Here is a 22378-nt window from a genome sequence, read left to right as displayed (position 1 = left end):
ATTTTTATATTTTGTCCCACAAGATCATAAAGACTTTTGTACTTATTTAGTCGGTACACTTCATTTACCACTGAGGTGCAATCAGGTACAGGAGTGAGAAAATTCTTCTCCACATGAAAGGGGGAACTTTAGGGAGGCCATATTATACAAGCAAAGGGTGAAATTCAGCCAGAACACCATGGGATCTTCTATAGCTATGCAACAAGGACCTTAGCTCAATAGCTCATCCAAAGGACCTCCGCTAGCACAATCGCCATACTGTGGCATTAAATTGGCAATTCAATGAGGGTATTGCGCCACCTACTGGTCAACAACACCACTTACAGCAGCAGCCAGGTCTGAGCTTCCCCAATCAGTGAACTGCATGTAAAACAAGTTGTGACTTGAGACCCTGCAGGTGAGGGTTTTCATACTGGGAACTGATTACGTCTATTTACACAGCGTCTCCAGAATGCCACTGAGATCTGTACTTTCAGGAGCTCAACTTAATCTTACACGGATGCAAAAACTGCCAAAACACAGCACACAGGACCCACCTACATCCCAAAATCTGAAAGATGCCCGTTCCTCCCCTCCTGTTTAGATTGACCTCTCTCGTGTCTCACGTGTACTGGAAGTACCCAGACTGTCAGCTCGCAAAACCAAAACTGGAAATAACAGCCCCCCCCCGCTGACACATATATAAAACCCTCATTACAGCATCCATTCTGGGGTGAAGGAAAAACGTCAGCAGAGCTTAGTGTTCTCTGCTCCACCACTAAATGATTCACTCTCATCCCCACTGGAGCCATGACTAAAATAAAACAATCAGGAAATTGGTGATACTGTGATTTGGAAGAGCTTGAGTGAAAGTAAGTGCAGACCCCCCCATCTTTCAATCGAGTGTGGGCAATTAAATTATGCAAATACACACACGAGTGATTGCAATTTTTGAATTAGTAGGTTATAGCAGAAAAACTAAAATTAGCATCATCCTTTTCACCATCTTGGGAATCTTTGCGATTTTCAATAAGAAACACCTCATGTGGTGACGCATGTACATTTACGTACAGGGACAAAACCTTTCCTTTAAAAAAAAAGTACAGCTGGTTACTCACTTGTGCTGTCTGATGTGTTGTATTGAAAACCTTTTTGCAGGGTCATATTCAAGCATTCCTGGAAAGAAAAGAAAAATATGAATCTTGTGTAGAAGTAAGATGCTTTAATATCATTTTGCTTTTAATGCATATAACACGTATACAACAAAATATTTTTTCAAGATTTAGTGTCATGAAAGGGACTGTGTGCATGCTGTTTTTCCAGTTTTCACTAAAATTATACTTACACCCTTTTATTTAAAATGTTGCTAATTGAGCTTTAGACATTAGAGAGAATTGTTTTCCTTTGTCATTTGTTGTTTTGGGGGGGGGGGATGCTGATCTCTGCCTCACGTCTGTACATGTATAGATCAATGAGTCATGCATTGTGCAACCCTGCCTGTACTGGCTTGTTTTCATTCACAAAACCCCCTCTTCTCCGAATCTCTCTACTAGGATCTTCAGGAACACAGGCTCAGGAAGTCTCAGCATTAAATGTTTTCTTTAAAAACATTCTTCCGATACCGGGCTGGACAGCAAATCAATTTCTCTCGCATATTAATTGTGTGCACATTTCTGCTTCTTTATAAAATTTGCTCTGCGTCAAACTTGTACTGAATCAGTAAAACCTACGTAGATACACTGTTCCAGAATCAGACCTAACTAAGGCATGTGCTCTTATACACTGCAATGGCACAGACCAGCGGATCTTCAAATTATGCACAGCTTGTCCAATAAGCTTCGCCATTACAGCATGCATCTCCACACCTATACACTGTTGCAGATGGATTTCAATACAATTTTATGTCTCAATGCTTGTACAAAAATGCAAAGCTCAGAGTTCTGTTCACTTATCAAGTTTTTTTTAGATAAACCAGTTTTTATGTCCAGGAAATTTTACAGTCTTAGATTTTAATTTGTTTCACTTGGCACCTGAACCTTTCACTGAACAGAGGTGCCTTGCCAGTAGTCAATGATTGTGAAGTGTTTTTTTTAAAGGTCTGTAAGGCGTTTTCAGTCACTGCGCAGCTACATTTTTCTTTGTCTCTGGATATTTGGGATTTGCAACATGGAAAGGCTTCCAAGAATGCTGTTGGGTTTATTTCGCAGTCTTAGGCTCTCCTGAGGTTAAAGGCGAGACGCAGCTCGCTGCTGGTCCGGCAGCTTGGGGAGAGCGACTCGTGTGGAAAAAGGGAAAAGCAGCCCTATTTGAACAAGCGGTAGCTCGTTCCCCTTGGAATTTGATTTTGCTTCCACCTCTGCCAGCTGCAAAAAAAATGCGCCCAGAAAAAAAAAGAAACTCATGGAGGAAAAAAAAAACAACCATTACAACAGTTGTATTATTACAGCTGTCTAGTTAAACCGCTATTGACAGGCGATCTGTCACTGCACGCTCATGGAACTTAAAACCGGGAGAAAATCTCAAGATCAAACAGCAGCAATCACAGCCCTGACTAACGCAAATGCCAATCACATGTGAAAAGACAGCACCATGTGCTGATCAACCTTGGCCCCTGCTGAACAAAGACAGGTTTAGGTTATTTATTTTTGACCGTTTTCTGCACTCATGGCAAAACCTCAGGGGTTTCAACCAGGCATTTATCCGAGCTCCGAAAATCGGCACTCTGCACTATAAAATTCTCAGAGAGCTTTTATCTCAGCGGGGTACAGATAAAATGCCAAAATCCAGGCAACAGGACTGTGGATTTCTCTAGAAGGCATGTGTATTTTTAGTTTGTCTGTTAAAACTGTCTAAATGCAAACAGAGGCGAAAGGGTTAAGGGCACTATAAATTAAGGTGATTGAATAAAACCGGTTTTAGTAACTAACATAGAAGGAGATTGTTGTTCCCCGTTTGAATTTTTAAAACCAAAAAAAACATGTACCACTCGATTTTGACAATTCAACTTGAAGTGCTCAGAAATAGCTCGTTTTTTTGTGCACAATCAGTACCCATATCGCAATGCACAATTTCTCAGTTCTATAGAAAGATGCCTCAGGAAAGAAATACTGCTTTATTTACAAAAAAACAACCCACACAGCTAACTAGCTCAGCCAGGGAATGCCTTGCATGCTTACATGGAGGGATGGCTATAACTTGAAGGTTTTTCTTCTTTTGCTAACATTGCAGCAGTGTTTTAATTTAAAAATACCACTGCTCGGTCCTCAGGGCTTCTGTAGAAGGCAGTGAGCTGTGCTGGAGAGAAAGGTTACAAACAAGAGATGGCCATTCAGCCTATCAAACAGGCTAGTCCAAATGGACTTCTCCTTTGTGACCATTCTTATGTTCTTTAGATCACCAAACGCCAGCTCTTGGGAGCTAATGGAGCTCTTGCTTTGTTGTACCTGAGCCACTGATAAACAATGAACTCAATAAATTAGCCCCAGGTCTTAAAGACTGCTTAACAACCTGCCGGATCACAGCCCTTGAGGACTGCTCATGCACCTCCAAAATAAAGAATACGGGTGAGGACATAGTGTGACAATCATATAGAAATTACAATACTGTTAATATCAATAAAACACAGCGCCATGAATTGTGGCTGAGGTGGTATTGATGCCTGCCCCGCTTCCTGGGAAAATAGCTTTCAAAAATCAATAAAGAAATAAGCCTAAGTTAAAGAAAATTGCAAACAGTTGCAATGGACATCAAAGCACCGGTAGAACTGAAATATTACTGTTGCAATCCAATCCGCCATACTGTCAACACAGTGCCATCTGCTGCATTCTTACAGAAAAGCAATCTTTTTTTGCCCGAGAGCAGAAAAACAAAATCAATAATTTGCTACAGCAGCAAACGTTTCAGTGTGACAAAGTCAGTAATGCACTAGTCATCAGAATGAATACATAGATATTTACATAGGCTTTTGTCTTAGCATGTTAATGAATGAAATTGCAGGAGAATTAGTGTAGGGATAGGACAGAATTCAGGGTTTTATATTGTGGGACTACTGTAAGAAATCCAGTATCAAGTTTTATGATCTGGTTTTAATGCATAGAAGTGTTCTGTACCTATATGCCTCCAATTCAATTTTACTACACAGCAATTTAGAAAATTGTCAACATAATTACAGAAATACAATTGATTCCCGATTAAGCATTAATGAAGGACAAAATTAATAAAACAAGCCCCATTTAGCCCAGTGTGTCTGACTATCGTCCAAGTGTTAAAAGGCCAACACTCAAAAATGCACAAGGCAACACTATAACCCATTTCTCACGACATCTTTTCTGCCTCCATTAAGTCCTTTACCTCTCAGGAGATCTGTCAGAAGGGGGCCACAGTCTTCAGGAATACTGTAGTCTCCCTTGCCTATGTTTTCAAATAGCTTATAGATGTTGTCTCCTTCAAACGGATAAAGGCTGGTTGTAATGTTATATCTGCAGAGAAAGTGGTTTAAAGATTTCATATTAACATGACTGAGAAATCACAAATACAACAGGTGACTCAGTTTAAAATATTTTTTTTAAATGTGCATCTTGTACATGCACACAACACGTTCAACACACTGAAATTGGGAACTAAAAACCATCACCAAGTGCATCCATTCTTTCAGAGGTTAACTGTAGATAGAAACAAAGACCAAACTATAACTTTTTTCACAAGTACTAATCAGTGCACATTTAATCTACAGACATGAAAATAAAATCAGAGAATGAAGGCGTTTTGATTGATCTTTGAGTTTTTTTGAAGGAAAACTCTTAAAACGTCCAAAACCAAAGTGCAATCAGCATTATATTAGATGTATTAGTTTAGAGCAAGATGTTCCTCCTCACAGATCTTATGAAGGGCCCCGATACTTACAGCGTGACCCCCGCGGACCAGATGTCAACTTTGAACCCTGAAAAAGTGTCCAAGCCGTTGGCGATCTCGGGGGGCTGGAAGGCCGGGGACCCCTGACTTGTCCTACATGTGTCATCCTCAGCGAAAGGGTGTAAAGCCTGAAGCAGCAGGAGGAAACAACAGGATCATCTCCGGCCACTAGGGAACTGCTGCAGTGCCTTGTGTTGCATTGGTGAAAAACGTCCCCACTTTTGAAATTTGTGGGTGTACAGAAATGAAGGGATTTCACCAACTGCCGATCACAATCATCTGCAAGATATTTTATACTCCTCTGAGCACCCCCTCCCCACCACCACATGCAGAATTTAAAACTTAAGAAAAATAAATAAATACACAGAACTACTACTCGCAAAAAAAGCAACATCTGTTTTATTCTTCCAGGAGAGGCAGTATGAACAGACGTATATATGACAGTTCAGCACCACCAGTCTTTGTGCGTCTCAGTCACATTGTGCAGAAAAGCACCCAGTTTCCAAGCACTAAAATGTGTTCCTACCTCAGCTACCCCCAGGTCGGAGATTTTTAGTGCACCATCCGTTGTCAGCAGCAGATTCCCTGGTTTAATGTCTTTATGAACTATTCCCTGGCTGTGCAAATACTCTAAGCCATCTATTAGCTGGCAAAAATACCTAAAAAACACACAGAAAACAAATCAAGATTAAGTCATGGCCAGAGCCCGTATCCACTAGCGTTCATACAGTGTGTATTAATTTAGAAAGAATCAACTTCCAAGACTGAACCCAATCCAACCGTGACTTTTGTACTGTGTGAAAATATAATGGGTACAGAAAGAAGGACGTTTTCTCTTATCATGCTGCTCTTACTGGTAGCAGCCTTTTGACTTCAGTGCTACCATCTTAATAAATGCAACTGAACTGTGATCAACACGTATAGATTACCGCTATTCTTTTTTTTTTAAAAGCACAAAATTAAAACTTCTCAAGAATAATAAAAAATAGCTGCCACGCACCCGTGAGCTTGAAACACTGGAAACCTCTTTTCAGGAACGCTGTCCAACATCTCCTGCATTCCACAGACACAGTACTCCATCACCATATACGTGGAGGCAGGGTTAAGGAAAAGCAATACTGTAAAAACTATGATCAGGAATATGTTAAATCAATGAGTTTGCAGATCAGCTGTAAGACGTGATATCTACTTGAACTTTATTGCCATATGTAACCGGCACATGTACTGGTACAATGGAATTCTTACTTACAGAACGTCTCTCCATTGTTAAAATGTAGAAAAACACAAAAGGGCAGACAGTGCATCAAGACAACATACAAACAGTAGACACTGTACAAGTAAAACAAGTAAAATGTTTGAATGGAAACAATGACTGCAGATGTGCAATAGATAAGTAATTATAATGAAGTAGATGGTGGTCCGAGGGGCATGGCCAAATGTGTTCGCCAATCGCACTGCTTGTGGGTGCTCTACTTACAACTACCAGGCTAGTAGTAGTGGGAAGGGTCTAAACACAGCCAATAGCAAGATGGTTCACAACCCAGGACAACCCTGGTCCTGGTGACCCACGTGTCTGCTGGTGTTCACAGTGGCCCACCCTCATCAGATAACTGAAGTCTTACTCGATCGGAGATCTTGCTTCAATTGAATACTTGCATTTTGGCTGCAGTCACAAGCTTGGGATCGTATTTCAACTTCCAAATAAAACGGTCAAAGCCCCAGAATGTTTAGACCCGGGAACAAACATGCCAGATTAATTTTTAAGGTAATGAAGGGTCTGACTGCATCACTGAGGGCTCGGTGGGAACAAACCGCTGTCACCACTGGCGCAGACCGCTCTAACCTTCAAATTCAACCATCTGCACGAAGAACGACGACAAAGCATTCCTGCATCTTGTGAAAGTCCGACGAAACTGGCATGTCAAAAAAAATAAGAAGTTACCGCTTTGTTCTTTAAGATCTCCAGGGCAAACCCTTATGTGCAGTTTACAAGGAAGAAACATCTCTGAAGGGCCCACCATAGCGCCCACAGGAATATAGAACAAGAGAGCCACCCTTACAGCACCGAACACGGACAAGGACACAAAGACAGACACACGATGACCAACCCCTGCACTCGGAGTGAGAGGCCGTCACATCTGCAGCAATTTTCAATTTGCTCGGCAGGGGGGAAACAGCGACTGCAGAGTAAACCCTGAGAACTAAAACGCGGGAGGGGGCGTTCTCACACGACGGAAAGGAAAAGGAAAAATTAACAAAGAACCAAATCGCCCAGTTCTTCTTCCCCCTGCGCCAGCTCAGTCAGTGACTGAGACCGAATCAGAGGCACAGCAGATCGACTGAACGGGCAATGTTACAGGAACGTCTGCAGGGGTTGGTTCAACTGCTCCAGACGCAGCAACCCGTTACAATTTTCTTGAGTTAAAAAAAAAAGAGGCTGAGAAGGAGGGGAGGCTGGAGAGGCCGCATTTCAAATTCTTCCCTCAACATCCCCCCCGAGAGCCAGGCAGTGATTTTTTTTTTGTGTGTTAAAAAATTGAAGACGTCTTGGCCAAACATGACAGAAACAAAGAGGAAATGGGTCAAGAGGCTGCAGGAGAGTGCAGGAGAGTGCCGCCAGAGGCCCAAGAGATGAAGTCCTTGAGGTGGAAGTCAGGTTTTAGCAACGGAAAATAAGAGTGTTTGTTACTATCCCCATTACCGCCATGACTCCCGCACGGCCACAGCTGTGCTGAAGCATCAGGGTCACTTAATTGCAGATGGAGAGGGTGCTGGGAGTTTGCAAGAACTCCGTTTTCTTCAGTATGTCCTTAGACTGGTAGAAAGAGGCAAGTCTCACTTGAACCCAGTGGCTTTGTCACTTGTGGTTACTGACGAAATCCACCCTACTCAAAATGTTGCTTTCAATGGAGACACAGAATATAAAATATACCATACACCCGTCTGTGTTCCTGCAGCTGGCACTAGAATACCGATATAAGAGACCACCACTTTGTACATTGTAGGAAGTATATTTTTTTATCCTCTTCAAACGATGGCAATTCAGCCTGGCTGCTTCTTAACTAATCAGATATCACTGCCCATTACATCCCATAAAGCAGTCACCTAAGCCCATTATTCATGAGAAAAGCGGTTTTGTAACAAGTCACCAGCAATAAAAACTATTACTATAGTTTTAAACTATTACTAAAAAGTTTTAAACTATTACTAAAAGGGCAAGTGGTTGGCTAGTGGGTATGATCCGATTACTTTTTAAAACTTATATGAATAATAATAATAATAGCTTACACTTATATAGCGCTTTTCTGGACACTCCACTCAAAGTGCTTTACAGGTAATGGGGATCCCCTCCACCACCACTAATGTGCAGCATCCACCTGGATGATGCGATGGCAGCCATAGTGCGCCAGAACACTCACCACACATCAGCTATCAGTGGGGAGGAGAGCAGAGTGATGAAGCCAGTTCATAGAGGGGGATTATTAGGAGGCCATGATTGGTAAGGGCCAATGGGAAATTTGGCCAGGATGCCAGGGTTACACCCCTACTCTTTTCGAGTCAGGACCTTGGTTTTACGTCTCATCTGAAGGACAGTGCCTGTTTACAGTATAGTGTCCCCGTCACTATACTGGGGCATTAGGACCCACGTAGACCGCAGGGTGAGCGCCCCCTACTGGTCCCACTAACACCTCTTCCAGCAGCAACCTTAGTTTTTCCCAGGAGGTCTCCCATCCAGGTACTGGCCAGGCTCACAGCTGCTGGGCTTCAGTGGGCTGCCAGCTGTGAGTTCCAGGGTGAAACGGCTGCTGTCTTGAATAATCCAGCAATATAGCCATAAATGCTGAAGAGGTTGTGAAGGTGACTATTCCAAGTACTATGGTGTCCTAAAAAGGCAATGCGATTAAAATGAACTGTGCCTGTATTAACAGGATCTGTACTACACCATGTGACAGAAGTTTAATTTGCCAGAAGACTAAGAGCAGCCCACAGTGGCCATTCAGCAGAACTGCAGCCTCCCAGCACAAAGACCATGCATTTCTACATTAGACTGAAGACAGAGTACCGTAAAGCCACACAGGAAAAATAGGTAGATGTTGAAACTGTGTGACTTGGTCACTGCTGAAATACCGCAGATATGAAAAACTTCACCAAAAAACTTTCCATGGTCTTCGATTGCTGAATGAAGACACACAAAAAAGCTTCGGCACTTCTGTGAATGAGTACAAGACCAAATGTACAGCACTTACTCACTCACCTCGTCCTTGAGCTCTGAACACATTAGTGCTGCACCTAAGCCTCGTTTTCTGCTTGAACAGGCTTGCTCCCGTTCTGTCTGGCAGATTTTCCTATCTCTGTGCTCTGCACAATGGCCAATGGACTGGAAAACCATCGGCCTGGAGCTGCCTGGCTCCACCTCTCCTCGTTTAAGAGCTGCTTCCCAGCGATCAATAGAACTGACAGCTCTGGAAGGGCAGAACATAAAAAACAAAAGACCTAACACTGCAATGCAAGGTGCTGCAATCAGGCTTTCCTGCAATGCTATCCAATGTGGATTTCATTAATCCATTCATCCATTTGCTAACAGCTTTATCCACTACTAGGTCGAAGGGGAGCCAGAGCCCACCTGCAAGGTGGGATACAACCTGTATAGGATGCTAGTTTATCGCAGATCACACAGAGACAGACATGCATAAACATACACCAGGACTGTGGGAGGAAAAACCGGAGCGCTCGGAGGAAACTCATACGAACAAAAGGGAGAACACACAAACACTGTGCAAATAGCACCCCAGGAAGTAGCATCCCAGTGCTGCAAGGTAGCAAACCGGACCATCCAGATTTCATTCATATAATAATCTCGTCACATTGCATTAGCATACCTTTTGATGCATGACAACACACTTCCAAAGGATGAGCACAAACTACTTCCACAAACTTTTCTCAACTGAGGAGTACAGCAAAACCAGTAAAATATGTATCCAGAATGGACACGGGCAGTCTCTAGGCTGTGTTGCTGAACTGGGTAGGGATTAAGTGGATTTAAGGTAGCTGAAGGACTCAACCTCCTTATGCTACAGTGGCTACTGGGGCTTAAGCACAGGATATTGCTTGGTGGGCACCACCAAGAAATTTGGACGTTTCTCAGCCTTCTGAAAGCAAAACTATACCTACACATTGTTATATAAAAAATGCTGTTGCAGTGGTTATCCAACCATTATTCCAACAATATTAATATTAAGCTACTAAGATGTTTGATTAAACAGTCTGCTTGTTCTTTAAACTATTCTGAATATTGCTCGATGCTTAGATTACTGATCATATCTTACTGGCACTATGGCAAAGTTCAGTTTCATAGATCCAAAGAATCCACAAACAAATGATAAAACTTTCTCCCATCCAAAGGATATATTTTCTGCTTCTCTTCATTATACAGCACATCCACCAGCTGGATAACATTTTTGTGCCGTAGTCTTCGCAGCAGCTGAATCTCTCTGAAAAGGGACGAAAAAAAAAAGACGTTAATGATCATGAATGAGAGAGAAAAATAAGACAAGGCAGTTTTTGATGCTGTAGTTAAAGGTTTAAAATACATGTACAGGAAAGGCACAAACAACAGATATTCTGCAGTCTGTCCACAAGAGGGAGCTATCAAATAGCAGTATTAACTTCCTGTAGCTGTCAAAAAACGACCTATGCAGAGCTCAGAATCAACTACATTAAATGGATCGACTCAAAGTATATAGATTCAATGGACACAGAATCCCAAGGTTCACTAACAATAAGCAGTAAATATGCCCATACTTTGTAACATCGCATATGCCTTGAGGTGGAGTGCATTCTAATAAAAGTTCTATTCAAGACACAAAAGCCCCACATATTGCAATCCCCAAACGCATGATGTGAAGATTGTTGTGTTTGCCCATCTTGGAACATCTGAACTAGTGCATCCAGTAAACATATCCGCTGTCTCTCGAGTCTTCAAACACAACCAACATTTTTAGTTCAGTAACGCCTGGACTTTAGAACTCAACTCAAACTAGGAACTGCATGTTTGCTTTTAGGCTGCGTTACGCAAGCAAACTGCAGGTATAAGAGCCCCTTACTCTGCATTTCTCTAGCCACTTCCACCTTATCTGCCATCTAATCTGGCTGTACACGCAATTGTGCGGGTCGACAATTTCATTTCTCACAACTTCCCCTGGGTGGGTAGGTAGTGGCTGCAGTGTAAACCCATGACCAGCAAACAGAAAGGCACCGAGATTCATGACCTGCTGTTACCGCAACTACAGATAAACTGCCAATTCCCTGCCTGCATCCAGAGATAGTGGTGCATCTGTCTCCCATATTTATCAAAGCTGGAGCCACACTACGATACATGAAATAACTAGACTGCCACCTCGGGGAAGAGACAGGCTGATCTGTTCAGAACAAGCATACAAAAGCTGAGCACTGATCTACGACACCTGTCGGCTTGATCAGCTCCCACGTTGCACCATATCGTAACCATGTCATGTCATCCAGGTGGGGCTGCACACTGGTGGTGGTGGAGGGGATCCCCATTACCTGTAAAGCACTTTGAGTGGAGTGTCCAGAAAAGCGCTATATAAGTGTAAGCAATAACAATAAACTGTTCTTGCAGGAGTGCACAGATTCTTGACTAAACTGGTCACTGAACGGACATGGTTGCTGCTAACCACTCCCATTGCACGGCAGTCTGATCCATTTCTGAATTAACAGGCTGCGCAATGCATCGAGTGTTTCTGCAGCTCCTCCGATGAGACAGAAACCCGCTCACCTTCGAGCACGTGCAGCATGAAATTACCAGCATAGGAGCTTTGGGTTTCCTTGAACTGCTCCCACTACACCATTCCCGAAGGAAACCGGCCCCAGACTGTGACAGTGCCTCACTGCGCCTTTGATGTTTATTCAGCTACACTTCCAAATCTAAAAGGGAGCACTAAAACAAACTCAGACAGTCAGCAAAGGTGTGATTTACCTTGATCCAGGATTGCTTTCATTTTGCCTCAGTGGGATGATCAATAAGAGCTTCACACAGACCACAAGAGCATTGCCTTTGCACACACAACAGTGCTGAATATTATATCTTATCATGAACCACTAGCAAAGGTCCAAGTGAGATGCTTTTGCTAAGGTGGCTTTAAGCCAGTTTAATATCCTCTTATATTTTGGAGCAGTATGAGCCTGGGTGGACTCCCCTTTGCTTTAGGAATGCTTCACAGACATCATCATACTTAAGTGTCACTGGACTCCGCTTCCGATTTTAAACAACCCCAATTTATTCATCTTAAAACACAAGTATAATAATGGTCATATTTAAAGTATACTGGGCCACAAAAGGGTAAGAACCCACAGTTAATAAACCCAGAAACTCCCTTGAGCTGCTGCTTAAACCCCTGCTTGAATTTGCACCAAGATCAGCACCAGCCTGTTTCACGCAAGAAATTAAAAGTATGGACACGATAGCGTCTTAAAAGCTGCAGCAACTGGACCAACATCTCTTGAAAATAGCTAAAGAAATATACAAATCCACAACTTAGCTCTTAACAGGCAAAACAGCTAATAAAATCCACACAAGGTATTAAGTCGGCCAACACTTTGACCGAGGTACATAAACATTACAAACGAGAAGAAGCCCATCTAGTCCGTCTGGCAAAGCAACTTACATTTGCACTCATTAATATCACTGGGCAATCTGAGTGACACACATGACTCAGGAGTACCACAACAGTGTCCCCCCTGGGATCTGAACCCACAGCCTTCCAGTTACGAGTGCACAGCCCTAATCATCCCCCCCCCCATTTTCTAACTGAGTGACGTGGTGGTGGAGTGACAGCCTGAGCAGGGCACACCAGACCCCCCATTCCAGAGTAGACAGGCATTCCAGAGAGATAATCCCTGCAGCCTGTCCTGGGCCTGTCCCAGGGTCTCTTCCCACAGGATCGTGCCTGGCACACCTCCAGCAGGAGGAGCCTGGGGGGGGGGGGCATCCTCACCGATGCCTCAACCGGCTCCTCTCGATCCGGAGGAGCGCCGCCTGTCCTCCAGAGTCGCACCTGACTGTCTCGCTGCTCACCCCATCACAGAGCAAACCCACCAGCCCCATGTCTAACCACTACTCCCCATTAAGTACCGTATACATACACATCGACTTGCATTGCAGGGAGTGATTATACGGAGCAAGGGCTTCTAGGACATTAGTTTAGGCACCATTATCCTAAGAAGCATCAGGCAGCAAGTGAGAAAGCTCGAAGACGGAAATGGTTACAAAGAGCCCCCCCCACGCTAGCTGACCGGAGGAAGCCACCTCATACCTCTAGCTCATGAAGGATTCTGCCTTGTAATGGCTAGCGCCAATACAGCATGACTAGGTGCCTTTCGAGGACCAACAGCCTGTGTGAAATGCGTGGGTTACCTTCCGCCCTACAGCCGCAGCACATTCATTCAGTTAACAAGCAGCCGTGCTTTACGGTGCTGAACAGGACTAATTTGGAGAAGAGGAATGCAGCCACCTGCTTCCTTATACAGTAGGTTCACTCGTTGGCTTCTGTAAGGACCGTACCTGATCGCAGCCCATTTCGGTTATAGAATGCAAAAGAAAACCCCAACCCCTACGTACGACTTCCACTGACCCTATTTCTCAGCTTTAAGGCCACAAGGTGAAGTCTGGCTTCCTGACATTCCAAAAGCAAGTACAAGCCAGGACAGCACGGGGGGGAGTTATGCAACACCTCCGTCACAAAGCCCCGCCACTCCTTAATCCAGCTAGTTTGGGCAGCCTATGCTGGAGAGGAATGCGGCAAAATATTCTGAATGAAGGGAGAGCTAGTAAAGCTAAACCAAGCCCTTTTTAGGAGAGGTTCTCATGATGCAGGGGAGGGAGCGTGCAAAGTGGAAACTGGCAGTGGAGAGCCCTGCGAGAGAGGAAGCCCATGGAAGCAGTGATAACAGAACCCCTCCAGGAGGGAACAGAGAGACACTGCTGCTCATTAACCAACCAGGCACCAAGAATAAAATAAAAAAAAACAGTTCTCAAGTCCCTGTTAATTTGCTTTTCTTTCTCTTAACCAAGACGTCGCCCAGTTGAATACTTCTGGAACACGTATTTCTGTATAAACTGATACAACCTTAACGACATGCTTTCAAGCAGTTCACAACCACAGCCACCCAGGGGAACACCAGGCCCACTATATAATGAAGGTCCAGAGCCAGCAGCATCAAGGAAGCCGGGACCTGTGGCTCCTGGGTTTTGGCACGACGTCGCCCGTCTGTCCCGGCGCCGCCTGTTGGTGTTGCCTCGGCACCGGAGCGGCCTGCAGCCGGATCAGAACAAAGGAGCAAGACTGCAACCCCACCCCCCCACCCCCAAGGGCCTCGCTGTAGCATCGCGTCCACATCCATCAGACAAGTGGGTCTCCCATTGGAAAACGGTGGTGAGCATCACTCCGGTTCTGTGAAGGCAGTGCTCTTTCAGGAAGAGTCAGCACGGAGAACCTCTTGTTCTCAAGCCACAGGACCCAGGCCAAGCCGCAAAACCATTTCTTGCTACTTCACAAAAAATTCTTTCCCCAACCTAAAAGAAGACCTTGACTTTGTCAGCCTACAGAACAGTGACAGCACTGAGCAAGTCAAGCCATGATTGTTATTACTTTAATTTGGCCGGATTACCGAATTACGGTTTTCCCTGCGTTTTGGGGTTTTGATCTTGTAATTTCAGTGCTTGGAATCTGTCATTTTCTGCTTTAATGCATTCTTTCCTTGCGCGATTGCTTTGCAAAGCGATACAGCGACATGGCAGATGGACAAACACTGCGCGCTCTGCGGCGCATTATATTAACAAATACGAAACAACCGAGAGGGATTGAAATGCAATGGAGCCAACAGCAAGTCTGCAGCTTGGCAATGTGGTAAACAGAGTGCCTAGCAGACTAAAATCGCAGTGATGAAGAAGACATTCTTTGCATAAAATGTGGTATTAACAAGAGTTCACTCCACTATTTTTAGCCACTGCTCCAGGCTCAGCCTCACTAGACAATAATTAAACTGCACTGTGTGATTAAAAATGCAGATACTCTATTAAGGTAGAGGAAAAAAACATCTGCTACTCAGTGAAGAATCTGCAGTCTCCTTTAAGAGGAAGAGATATGATCAAGCTTCCAGGTTATGACCGTCTTAGTATATGGTCATATCCTAAGCTTCACACTTCAAGACACAAGTCAAAGTTATAATTCTTAATTCAGCTGCAGGAAAACGATCGTGACTGTAAATCCATGGCATATGCTTACCCTATTTGCTCAGTTTAAACTATTCCTATTACCTATTCTGTTTTTATTGCCCTAAATAATTTTACATCATTCTAACTGAACCGTATTCTGAAACTGCACTGTCAGTTTCTTAAATTGTAGAACATCAATTCACAAGACAAACTCCTAAACACTCTCGCATGACATTTGAAATGATGCTTGAAATTTCATACCTGCCATGATCATTCAGTTTGTAGCAGAATTACTATTAATATTTAATCACATGCTCCTCTGTCCACAACCTTTAACATTGCTACAGTAAAAAGGTGTGTATATGAAAACCACAGCAGTACAGATAAAGGAATTTGGGTTTTTAAAACTTTCAGAAGTTGTAGATTGAAATCCTCAAGTTCACGTGCAAATAGAAGACTCTGGTAAGAGTTACCAGACTTGTCAAGTTCACAGATGATTCTGAAACAGAAGCATTAGCAAGCACTGTAGAAGCAACAGAAGGAAATTCAAAAACACAAAAACAGGACTCCACAAACACCTAGTATATTAGATGACATTCAATGCAGACCAGGGCAGAATGATACAAGAACGAACTATAAGATAGGAGCAGCTACTTATGAAAAACATTTTGTCGAGAAGATAGGAGTGTTAACAAACGCCAATCTGGGGAAGAAGGAATATTATGGCAATATTGTGCAAAGCACTAGCAATTCCACATGTAGAATATTATGCACAACTTTGTTCAATATGTTGCAAAGAATATATAACAACTTTGTAATCAGTGCAGAGCAGAGTCAAACACATTCCTGGGATCAAAGTTATGTCCTTCACTGGCTCAGAACAATAAGCTACTAACAACCAAACAAGTTAATGTATCAAATGACATTCTCTCCTCTGCTACTGTTCTGATATCATTGCAGGTATTAATTTGAAGACCATACAAGTTTTACCTTACCAGAAATGGCACAATTTTAAAACATTGGTCGCTTATATGATCAACTTGAACGGGTATTACCGATTCTAGTTGCCAACATCCAAAAATCAGCAACTGTTGTCAGAACAGGAGGAATGTCAGATCCACTATAAATGTACCACGATGAAGAGAACCACACAGTCCTGTCTGTTGGTTATAGTCTTGTTAGGAAATGGCAGTTCTGTGCAAATAAATTCTGTCTATCACTTCATCATAACAGTCAAACCTCAAAATCAGAGGTTTATATATACAGTGCATAAGCAAAATATAAGAAAAGTAAACTATTATAAATGAGTGACCTCACTGACAAGGCTTTAGCAATTGTGTGTGAGCATCTGTCTAGTCAAAAGTATCTCATGACTGAGGCCCTGGATTGCCCTTTTTTCTTTCAGCTTCGTCCTCCCCAGCCCCAATTTGAAAACATAGCAAACAGAGGCTGTAAATAAAATGCAAAGCATGCTTACCATAGTCAAACCCCTTCAGATGTGTATTCAAAGCAGTTAGCAAAACCACTGTACATCTTTTGCATACAGTAAACCAAAAAATGCTGCATATTCCTTTCTTCCCCCCCTCAAGAGGCAAAAAAATAATGCTTTTCTAACTCAATGAACCTCAGTATGGGAACCACTGACATAAATTCATTGCAAGTTAAAAAAAAACTAAGCTGGAACCCTATTCTCTGGTGGGAGGGACCTATACCAAGGAGATGGCTCAACACCAGATGTTTACTCTAGAGTGAGGCAATCAGTCTCTAACAGTTTCTAGTTTGCTCACACACTGCCAGAAAAACCAATCAATCAAGTTCAATTCATTGCAAAGGGCTTTGCAATGTTTCATGCTACAGCAGGCTTCGCAGTGAGAGCACAGAAGAGCTAAAAGCAACACAGAACCTTCGATCATCACACAAGTACAACCTAAATAAATGCACAGGACAGCTGAGAGGCACTGTGCTTCTTACACAAACAAGCAACTTGGATCTGAAGAACTGTGACAAGTCAGAGCTGCGCAGTCTGCCAGCAACACTCCAACACCACAAATGACTTACAGCTCGCACCGAAAAATTAACGCAGCATTGAAGCCCCAGCTTTTATGCATGATTAATACCTGTGCCGCTTGTCTGGGGTTTTAAGGTCAGATTTAACAGCAGGATATCAAAATGCCTTTATCCACGTAACGCACTATACGTTCAGATGCACTTTTGCCTTTCGGCACATCAACCAGTTGTCAGGACAGGACTGCTTTTTCACCGGTAAGATTTTCTAAATCGGGACGGGCACAGCCGTTCTGTCTGCAAAAAAAACTGCAGCATGGGACGCACATACCTGAAGCAGAGGGAGCAGTGGACAGTCTCAGAAGCGCAGAAGGACAGGGCTGTGAAGAAGCATTGAAGCAAATCGCAGGCAATGCCATAATGTGCCCTTCCAGTGCCCTTTGTCTGCACTTCCTCTGCCCAACTGTATTCACCTGTGGCACTGAATGAGGCCTGAGGCTGTAGACAGTATATGACAAGCGCACATGGCATTCCTGCACTTCCCAGGAGGTTTCCCCCCCCCAATTAAAAACACATAATCCACACAGGTGGCTCCTGCAATCTCACTCTGACTTTAAGACTGCAGGCATGCAGGTGCAGACATCCTGTGCCAGCATTTGTTCTCTGCAGGTGCAACTTTCACCCCGTTTATTCCTGAGCCACACGGCAGGGCAGCAGGAGTGCCTCGATCCGCGGGAAGACTTTTCCCGTCTGGGAAGCAGGGGAGGCTCCCGACACAGAAACGCACGAGCGCAGGCGTGATAAGCAGGCACCTGCATTTCACTTCCCATCCGTCCTTTTAAACTTCATTTTCCGAAATATCACTAAAAAAAAAAGAGAGAAAGACAGAGAACGCTCTGTAGGGGCGCCTGCGTCGTGAGGGTTTCGTTTTGCATGGAGGAGGGCAATAAGGGAGGGGGCCACATTTTCATGCACCGTTGTACACTAATGGGAGCCCCCCCCCCTTCCCCACCGGTTATTTATTTCCACTGTGGTGAAAAGAAGAAAATAGGAAAAGGCACCTCTGTCTCGGCACAGCATTCCCCAGAGCTCATACTGCACAAGGGCTCTGGGACCCTTCCTGTGCAGAGAAAGCCAAAGTCCCCGGAAAAGGAAAAGCAGACCAACATTGCAGACCTAGTAGAACTGCACAGCACTACGCCACCGTCGCTGAACTGCATTTGGATGACCGGAACGGTTTCCTTCCCCTGAACAACAATCTCCGCGCATCATTTCTTTAAAAAAAAAAACCCCACCACTATAAGTGTGCCAGCAACAAACTGGTAATCACTCCCCTCCCTACACGCCACTGTCCACCTTCGGACCCGCTTCCCAGACCTGCTGCCCTGGGGCTCATCCTACACTCCCCCATGCTCCTCCAGTCTTTCCATCCCATTCCAAAAGGAAAGAACTCTGCCCCCTCCTCCCCTCCAGAACCCCCACAGCCCCTAAAAAATACAAAACTGCCACACATCGCCTCTTACCCTCACTTTCAGCGTCCTACCAAGCTGTGCTAAAAATATATAATGTGTTTATTTTTAGGTGCCTATCCTGCTTAATAAAGGTCTGCTGCTCTTGCATTTCTGGAGGTTTTTGGTAGCAATATAAAAGCAGCATCTCTCCCACGTGTAGGTAAGGCGAGGGGTGGTCTTCCGCGCAAAGACTCGCCGCCGGACTCGGCAGAGAACCCGCCCTGAGCAGACCGCGCCCTCGGACACCCCCTGGAGAAGGGGCGGCTGCCAAACAGGGCCAGCTCAGCCCATCCGTGTGTCTGTGTGTGTGTGTGTTGCCGTTTTAAATGGCCATAAACAGAGAAAGGCTGCTCACAAGCAAAACCCATGAAAGTCGGGGGAGAAACAAAATGCAGTTCAGTTTGCACCCGTTTAAGTTGGGTTTTTAAGCAAATGCAGTGTCATGTCTTTCCACAATCGCTCTTGAGGCCCCAGACAAGTACTCCTGACAAACAGACCTCCCTCGACTTTCACCCCCTCGAACGGACTGATGCTATCTGGACAGAAACTACAGCATTACTCTCCCATTACAGTCAACCCTCGGTTTAACAGACAAGCTCAACTCCAGGGGAATTCTGTCTGCATAATCAGAAATACCACACATAAAACAAGGTAGAAATAAATACTACATAGGTTTAAAATTCCAGAATACAGGATAAGGATAGGTCAACTGTTTACAATGGGTGTTTGTGTTCCGTATGCTTTAGCAAAATTTATACGCTATATTTACAACATGAAATAAAGAGCTCGTGCGTTCACGATTGAAAAAGGCATGGAAACAATTTTTACTGTGTTGACTGCCCTTGTTAAATAAGTCAAAACTTCCAGAGCACACACATGAGAAATATACATTTTGTATTATGCAGTAATAGCATGTTTTTAGGCTGAAAAAAAAGGGATATTCGGCAGTAATGGACTTCCCTGTTCTCCTATATATATACACTCCTCCCTATTAGTCCTTAAGGCCGAGGGATCACTGTAATTATAGTCTTACAAGTCAACGACCGGAGTGACACTTTTCAAGACCACCCAGGCTTTTGGCAGCTTCAGACGGCTGACTCTCGCATACTCACGGGTACACAACTGGCCACAGGTCACCGGCACTCAACGGGTCTGCCTCGCCCGGACATCCACGTTGGCTGCCCATACCCCACCCATGGGTGGTCCATGGTCCATGGTCCATGGTCCATGGTCCATGGTCCATGGTCCATGGTCCATGGTCCATGGTCCATGGTCCATGGGGGGTCCAGCAAAATGAAGACAGCCCCGTGGTCTTTTCTTAGAAGCAGACAGAGGGTGGCTCAGAACCACCCCAAAAGACGAGGGTCCAGGGCCAGGAGCCGGGACTTACTTTTTGACATTGGCCTCCCCGTTGGGGATCCTCCTCAGCTTCTTCTTCTTCAGGATCTTCACCGCCCGGCGGCACAGCGTCTCCGAGTCCAGCATCTCCTTCACCTTGCCGTAGGAGCCCTCGCCCAGCAGGTCCCCCATCAGGTACTTGCCGATGAGCTTGGCCCGCTTGCGCCGGGGCTGGTAGATGACCTCCGTGGAGTCGATGCGGTGGATGAAGGTGTCCATGCCCATGAGCTCGGGCTCTGCCAGGTAGTCGAGGGACAGGCGCTGCAGCTCGTCCATGCTCATCGTCGCAGCTCAGGGGTTGCGGAGTTGGGGAGGGGGGAGGAGGAGGAGGAGGTGGGCCCAGGGAGAGGGGAGGGGGGAGGGGGGAGGAGGTGCTGGAGGAAGGGAAGAGCTACTTACTCCTGAAATCCCTCCGTTTTCTCCAAGCGAGAAGTGTGGAACAAGAAAGCTACAGCACCCAGTGGATAAGACTTCCGAGAGTTCGGGAATTCCAAGGAGAACCAGACTGGGGGTGGAGGGGCCAGAGCTCAGCTATGAGGCAGCATAGCCCGGACTGGCGTTCCCGTTACACACACGGATGCAGAGGAGGAGGAGGGGGGGGGCTTTCACATATACTTTAGGGGGAAAAAGACCAGATTATAATACGATCCTTCGGACGCGAGAGTTGGACTGAGGGGCTGGTGGTGCCCCTTCACATCACACCCCGCTGCTTCACAAAACCAGCGAGAGAAACGTAGCCGGTTTTTGCTTCCTTTTGTCCGTGATGGTGGAGGTGGAGGAGCGTGGAGATCCTAACTCGATGACAGTCCCTGGTGTTTGGCTCCTGCTGGCATCGGGGCGCAAATCCACCGTCAGCCAAGGAGCCCCCAGTCCGTGGACACCGACGTCATCCAACGGGCAGAAAATGTGTCCTCCCCCCCCCTCCCCCTCTTCTTCACACCTGTAACAAGCGAGATCTTCTTTGGTACTGCTTTTTTAAGGGAAATTTTCCCGAAGACTTGACTCCCTATCCCCCTGCTGGTTTCATATCCTTAGGATCCCCAGCACACTATTATCAAAGAGTTAAAATTAGTCCTTAGTCAGCTGCAGCAAACGAAGATCCGGTATCTGTAATGCAAGAAAAATATTTCAGATCAATGATACACGCAAGGCAGTTCGCGAAGCTAATTCAAGACTATGTTAAGAATAACATTGCACATGCATTGATATAACAAAATAAAAACAACGGCAATGCATCTACGTGTCATCTGCAGCCAAAAGGCACATTACAGATTGTAAACGGACGCTAGCACAAACGACACCGCGCTAGCTCCAAGATATTAGTGTTCTCGACCTATTCTGGCTTTATTTGAACAAAAAAACCCCACCAACAACAAATAAATTAGCCAACCCGTGCAGCAATGCTACAGTTTTACAGCGCTGGCTGATGCAAAAAAAAAAATCAAACACAAACAGAAATCTGTCGCCCGTTACCCGCGATCAGTAGATGGGAACCTACGCTGACGGCCAAACTGCACTCTTCTACTTCACCGCTTCAAAAAATAAAAATCGCTCGTTTTATCGAGGCAGCACGGCCTCGGATCTCTCTGCTTGAATACTACACTTGACTTGTTTATATTAATTATGAAAACCTTCGTCTCTTACCTGCTCGGCGTAATAAAACGCACCAGCCCCCCGGCACTCCGTGCCCGGCTTATCCTCTGCTTAACTCTTTCATCTCCAGACGCCTGTCCTGCCTTTATTTATTTTTTTAAATGTGTTTGTTTCTGGAAAAGTACCGGCAGACTGGAGACCCTCCTTCTAGTCACCAAAGCTGAAGTCCAGCAGATACGATGTCAAGTACAATCCAGAGAGACCGAATTAGTAGTACGACTGCTACTCCTAATATATCACTTTATGGACGTCCCGTCGCTGGCATCTCTTCCTCGGCCTCCAAAAATCCGGCATGCAGCGCTTCGCTGATGTATGTTAATTTACGTATTCACTTTTCCTGACGTGTATCCGTGTCGGTGTAAAAAGGATAGGTTTTGAACCTCTTAAATTTGCAGCCGCCGTCAGGCTGTCGCCATCTTGTTTATCTCCCCCCTCGCTCAAGACCGAAACGCCAGCCCCTTACGTCAGCGCGTCAATATGGCAACCATTTGCGTGCGCACTTATTGGCTACACGTCGTGTCAATCACTTCCCAACACGGTCCCCTGGAGAGGCGGAACCATCGAGCGTCAAAAGCTGATTGGTCGATTCCCTCCATCGCTCAACGCAACTTTCCATCGCCTGTGTGTGAGAGGGAAGCTAGGCTGCTATACTGTATTTTGTTTGGCCGCGCTGCTCGTCAGGTTCATA

General features: G+C 44.9%; 1 protein-coding gene across 1 annotated transcript in view; it reads right to left on the bottom strand.

Annotated features, from left to right (window-relative positions):
* stk11 (serine/threonine kinase 11) overlaps positions 1-22135 on the bottom strand; it is a 44183-nt gene extending 22048 nt beyond the window's left edge. The window contains exons 1-8 of the mRNA XM_088907789.1: positions 21682-22135; positions 20030-21144; positions 10299-10382; positions 5891-5980; positions 5417-5549; positions 4882-5018; positions 4330-4457; positions 1098-1155 (exon numbers count right to left, since the gene is read on the bottom strand). Of these exons, the coding sequence (XP_088763915.1) occupies positions 1098-1155; positions 4330-4457; positions 4882-5018; positions 5417-5549; positions 5891-5980; positions 10299-10382; positions 20030-20319 (920 nt within the window). The 5' untranslated portion in view covers positions 20320-21144; positions 21682-22135. The remainder of the gene's footprint in view (positions 1-1097; positions 1156-4329; positions 4458-4881; positions 5019-5416; positions 5550-5890; positions 5981-10298; positions 10383-20029; positions 21145-21681) is intronic.
* Positions 22136-22378: the final 243 nt, after the last annotated feature.

The sequence above is a fragment of the Atractosteus spatula genome, chromosome 28 (genome assembly GCF_055471065.1).
Source record: "Atractosteus spatula isolate fAtrSpa1 chromosome 28, fAtrSpa1.hap1, whole genome shotgun sequence".
Classification (NCBI taxonomy): Eukaryota; Metazoa; Chordata; class Actinopteri; order Semionotiformes; family Lepisosteidae; genus Atractosteus; species Atractosteus spatula.
Note: the sequence above shows the minus strand (reverse complement) of the source record. Positions and strands in the feature narration are given on the sequence as shown.